Source organism: Heliangelus exortis, chromosome 16 (genome assembly GCF_036169615.1).
Source record: "Heliangelus exortis chromosome 16, bHelExo1.hap1, whole genome shotgun sequence".
Taxonomy (NCBI): domain Eukaryota; kingdom Metazoa; phylum Chordata; class Aves; order Apodiformes; family Trochilidae; genus Heliangelus; species Heliangelus exortis.
The window spans coordinates 14,502,594-14,508,012 of record NC_092437.1 but is presented as its reverse complement, the minus strand read 5'-3'; the positions used below and the strand labels follow the sequence as shown (position 1 = coordinate 14,508,012).

Sequence of the window (5,419 nt, the reverse complement as noted above, 5' to 3'; positions counted from 1 at the left end):
TTGCAGTGTGTGAACTTTATTAAAACCATTTGAACCTTACAGTTACAAACAGCCAAATGCATTTCTAAAGGAAATTCTGCTCAGTGGAGGTGCTGAGCCTCCAGCCCCAGCTGCTGGTTCCTTTCTTTTTTGTTTGCAGTGCAGTGGAGCCAGCTCAGCTGTAAGGGGCTGGGGGTAGGGAAGGATCCAGGCTCTGCTGGTGCCTGCCTGTCCATGCTGGGCAGAGCAGGAGCAGGCAGCCCCCTAACTTCACATCTGATGGAGCATGTCCAGAGGAGGGCCATGAAAATGCTCAGGGCGCTGGAACACCTCTCCTAGAAGCCAGGCTGAGGGAGCTGGGGGTGTTCAGCCTGGAGAAGAGGAGGCTCTGGGGAGACCTCACAGTGACCTTCCAGTGTCTGCAGGGGCTCCAGGAAGGCTGAGAGGGACTGTGTGCAAGGGCCTGGAGTGATGGGCTGAGGGGCAATGGATTTAAATTAGAGAAAAACAGATCTGGATTGGATGTGAGGAACAAGTTCTGGGCCATGAGGGCAGTGGAACAATGGCACAGGGTGCCCAGGGAGGGGGCTGAGGCCTCATCCCTGGAGATGTTCAAGGTGAGGCTTGAGGAGGCTCTGAGCACCCTGATCTGGGTGAGGGTGTCCCTGATACTGCAGGGGTTGGACTGGGGGCCATTGAGAGGTCCCTTCCAAGTGGCACTAAGTAGCTGGGGGGCGGGAGCTGGTGGTGCTGCCAGGGCCCAGTCCCAATGGACTGAGCTGGATGCTGGGGCAGGGTCCACCCTCAGCCCTCAGGCTTCACAAAATTGCAGGGTTAGGGTAGGAGCTGACACCAGAGGGGCTGGAGGTGATGCTCAGTGCCCAGCCATGCTCCCAAAATAGCTGTGACCAAGGAAGGCAGACCTGGTCCTCCCCTGAGAACCCTTGGGCCACCCTTACCTGGATCCTGGTCCTGCTGCCCAGACAGGGAGGGCTGCATGGTGGAGGGGCCGTGACAGCCAGGCTGGAGGCAGCAGCTTGTGGAGCTTCAGGTAGGAAGGGGGCCTGGGGAGGCTCATGTTGTCCATCCCCTCCCCCCAAGTGGGAGCAGGGTTGGGGGAGATGCCCAGTGTAGCCTGGTGACCCCCGAGAACGAATCCTGGGGTGACAGGATGGACAGAGAGTGTGGGATCCAACAGGGGGGTTGGGGTCCCCTCAGCAGCACCTGGGCAGGACCCCCTGAGCACACAGCCCTGGGCTGTGTTTCCAACCCCCTGCTCTGTGTCTGCTCTGCACAGCTTCCTGGCACCCTTGTGAACATCCACGTGAGGATGAGGCTGGGTGTGCAGCTCTGCCTCTTTATTAATGAGTTGTCACCATCAGTACTGATGAGCTGCATCCAGGGGGGTGGAGGCTGCGGGGGCTGCCTTGGCCCTGCTGCTCTCCGGGGTTGCTCCTCCATCTGGGGACCCCACCACGCACCCTCCTCCTGGGGCAGCTTCGTCCATCTCTGGCATCCTGGGTGCTCAGTGCCCAGGGTCCAGTCCTGCAGCCACCCCAGGGACCTGGCATGGTGGCAGCAGCACTGTGGGGGGCTATGATCCCACTGCAGCCTGTCCCCATCTCTGACCCCACCAGCTGAGGGCACAGAAATGGGGACACCGATGGGGACAGGGAGGTGGGAGCCTGTGCACCATCCTCGCAGGCTCAGTGGGTACCAGACATTGGTCCCAAAGTGTCCCATCGATGCCACCCTTGTCCCAGGTGTGGGCTGTGGGGTCAGGCCAGGCCCCACACTTCCAGGTCCTGGATGCAGAATTCCTCCCGCAGGGACAGGGTCTCGTTGCCGAAGGTCTCACAGGGCTGGCTGCCCCCGTGGTGCAGATCTCCATCCAGCCACAGCCCAAATCTCCCACTGGGAAGGTGCCCACAGCAGTCAGCTGAGGGTCCCCTCCTGCCCAGCCCTCCCCAGCCACCTCCTGGTGGAGCAGCCACCTCCCTGTCCCCATTCCCACTCCCCATGCCCAGGCACGGGGGCTGAGGCACAGCAAGGACCCCCCAGGGGCAGGGCTGAGGGGCCGATGCTCCAGGCAGCTCCTTCCCCATGTTGGCTTCAAGCCCCAGACACCCGGCAGCCTGGGCTCAGACCGTGGCCCCAGCAGCTGCCAGGTGACCCCGTGGGCTCTGCAGGACTCCTACCTGCCCCCACCAACCATCAGCAGGTCTGCGTCCCCTTTCAGGAAGAAGTTGTTCCTTCCTGTCCACCTGAACACCTGGGTGGGGACAGCAGTGGCTTGGCCAGGACTCTGAGCTGGGGCACAGTGTCCCCCCCATCCTTGTCTCCATCCTGAGCACAGCCAGGGGCTGCTCAGCAAAGCTGTTTCTGCTCATCCCCGTGTCCCGCTGCTCCTGACCAAGCCTCTGGGCACAATCCTGGTGCTGGCCCAGCCCTGCCAGCAGCCCTGGGGCACAGCTGTCCCTCACTGATGCCACCACGCCTGTCACAGCCCTCTCCCCCCCCCCCCCCCCCCCCGTTTTCCCATCCCACCCACACTGGGCTGTGACCTCCCTGGCAGGGGGGGGAGGACCCTGGTGATGCCCTCTGGGCAGGGTCCCCTTCCCTGAGTCCCCTTTCCTGCACTGCTCCTGGGGGGCTGCCTTCTCCCCCCAGCCCAGCTTGAGCCAGGGGGACTACAGCTGGAAGGGACCCCAGGCAGGGACCCTGGGCAGGGACCCCTGGCTGCATCACCCCCCAAGCATTGTTGTGTCTCCCCACACCATTACTCCTTGGGGACCCCCCCGGTGTGGGCTGCTCTCTGGGGAATCACAAATCCCCCCACACACCCCAGGGCAGCCCAGCTTGCAGCCTGCAGCCCCCACCTTCAGCTGTGGGGAGAAGGAGAAGAGGAAGGTCTCCCCTGTCCCGTAGAAGCCTCTGCTGCAGTGAATGGGGGTGGCAGAGAAGACACCAAAGGCCTGGGGGGGGGACAGGAGTGAGGGCCCCACGGTGCTCAGTGGGGCTCCCCCATGCCCAAACACCTCCCCCAAACTGCTGGCAGCAGCGAGGGGCTGCCCAGGCCCCAGGTTTGCCCAGGTTTGCTGCCCCCAGAGCCATGGGGCAGCGGGCTGGGGGGGTCCTGGAAGTACCTGTGCCTCAGTGTCCCTGATGAGCAGCAGTGCAGGGGAGCCCAGGGGACCCCCGGAGCGGTACAGGCTCTGCAGGCTGAAGCCATCCCTGCTGGTGCTGTAGAGAAGGTGCCAGGGCTGCTGTGTCAGCCGGGGGGGCAGGTAGGGCCACAGCTGGGGCACAGCTGGATCAGCCCAGGCTGGCAGGATGCTGTTGAGCATCACCCCAGCCCTGAGCATCTTGTCCAAGAGGTCTCCCTGAGTATCCCCCTCCCCACAAGCATCCAACCCAGACATCTCCCCATGCATCCTCCCTGCTCCCCTCCCAAAACATCTCCCCAAATTTTCCCCCAAGAGGAAATCATTCCACCAGAGAGGTCTCCCCAAGAACCTCCCCACTAAACGTGTTCCAGCAGCCTCCCAGCACCCTCAGAACCCTTCCCCTAAACATGAGGAGAAACTTGGCTTGACCCTGAGGCTGAGGGAGCCCTGGCCCAGGCTGTCCAGAGGGGTGCTGGAGTCTCCTTCTCTGGAGCCTTCCCAACCCCCCCTGGATGTGTTCTGTGTGCCCTGCCCTGGGGGATCCTGCTGGGACAGGGGGGTTGGACTGGGGGATCTCCAGAGGTCCCTCCCAACCCCTGACATCCTGTGATTCTGTGATGTCGCCCTGAGCATTTCCCCACACACCACCCCACGAGGTGCTGCTGAGGTGTCCCCAGGGCCAGGGGGTGTCCCCCATGCCATGGCCACGGCTGCCCCGCACAGGAATGCTGAGTGGGGTTGTCCCCATGCCGGGGGGGGGAGGGGGGATTCATCACCTCCTGGAACTCCCTGTCCTGCAGAACGCTGCTGGGGGTGCTCAGCACCATCCTGCACGGCTCCTCCAGCACCGGGGCTTCTGCCCAGCCCGGCTGCTCCTCTCCGGCCGTGTCCCCGCAGTCCCTGGGCAGATCCTCATCCCGCTCCTCCTCCTGGCTGGGCTGGGCAGGTGGAGGGAGATGTGGGCACCCTGTGGGCAGCATCACCCCCTGCTACCCCCCCATGGGGTGTCTCCCACCCCCACCACAGGGGAGATGTGAAAGGGCCCAGAGGCCACAGGGCTGGGATGTTGGCTGAGCACCCAGCCCAGCTCCTGGCCACCCCCTGCTCCCAACAGCCTTGCCCTGCCATGTTGTGCCATCCCCTGCCACCATCCCCTGCCATGCCATGCCCTGGCACCCTGCCATGCTGTGCCACCACTGCACACTGAAGCTGAAGGGTACAGGGCCACCCTAGGAGGAGGAGGAGGCAGGGACAGGGGAGGCTTCCACAACCTCAGCCCCAGCAGAAGGGGTGACACCCCCACCCCCCCACCTCCCCACACCCCCCTGGTCTGGCTGTGCCCACAGCTCATGTGGGGACAAGGATGTGCCTTGGTCCTGGTGACCTGTGGTGACAAATGTGTCAGCCACTCAGCTGGGGGGCTGTGGGCAGCAGACCCTGACCCCTGAGGGGACAGCAGGGATGAGGGAACAGGTGCCACACATCCCCTTCACCCCCAGCTCTCACTGTCCCTGTGTCCAGCCCAGTCCTGGGGTTCATCCCAGTGTCCCAGGGCTCGTTCCCACACAGGACCCCACCATGCCTGACCTACCAGGAGGTGGTAGTGGATCCGGAGTCCCCTCATGGTGTGGCTCTGGGCTGTTGGAGCTCCTGGGGAGCCCTGGGCACCACCCCGGTTAAGGTTCACCCACTCTGTCCCCTCCCTGGCAACTCGGTGCCTGTCACGGGGGGTGGGGATGCCAGCACTCTGCCCCTGCTCCTGGCTCCCTCAGCAGAGCCAGGTCCCACCTGGGGCTGGGCTGGGTGGGCTGTGTCCCTCTCCATCCTGGTGGCAGTGGCTGTCCCTTCCTTCCATGTCCCTGCTTCTCCATGGCTGGAGAGCCAGGGATCCTGGGGGCCACAGGGCAGTCCCCCCCTCCCCTTCCCAGGCAGCCCTTGTTCTGGGAGCTGGTGCTGGTGTTGGTGCTGGTCTCTGCAGCACAACTGTAGCAATGGCTGTGGCAACTGCCAGCACCTGCCTGGTGGCCATGGTGGCACTGGGAGGGACAGCCCAGGCTGATGTCCTGCGCTGGGGGCTGCAGGAGGGGTCAAACCCTGTCCCAGGCAGCCCCTGACCCCCTGCGAACCAGGGAGGGGCTGCAGTGCCCCAGGGTGTCCCCTTCCTACTGATGCCCCTCCCTCCAAAGGAAAAAAAACAAACAAAAAACCAACCCACCTGGCATGGCCATGAGCCTGTGGGACAACCACAACAAGGTCCCATTTATAGCAACACG

General features: G+C 63.7%; 1 protein-coding gene across 2 annotated transcripts; it reads right to left on the bottom strand.

Annotated features, from left to right (window-relative positions):
• Positions 1 to 796: 796 nt before the first annotated feature.
• On the bottom strand, positions 797 to 4,850 carry TLDC2 (TBC/LysM-associated domain containing 2). Of its 2 annotated transcripts, XM_071759895.1 has the most exons (6): positions 4,738 to 4,850; positions 3,923 to 4,084; positions 3,126 to 3,278; positions 2,859 to 2,954; positions 2,178 to 2,251; positions 797 to 1,893 (listed from the first exon to the last, which is right to left on the bottom strand). In XM_071759895.1, the coding sequence occupies exons 1-6, from the start codon at positions 4,768 to 4,770 to the stop codon at positions 1,758 to 1,760; spliced, it is 654 nt and encodes a 217-aa protein (XP_071615996.1). In that variant the 5' UTR covers positions 4,771 to 4,850; the 3' UTR covers positions 797 to 1,757. The 2 variants fall into 2 exon arrangements, with proteins under 2 accessions (XP_071615996.1, XP_071615997.1); XM_071759896.1 differs by lacking the exon at positions 3,126 to 3,278.
• Positions 4,851 to 5,419: the final 569 nt, after the last annotated feature.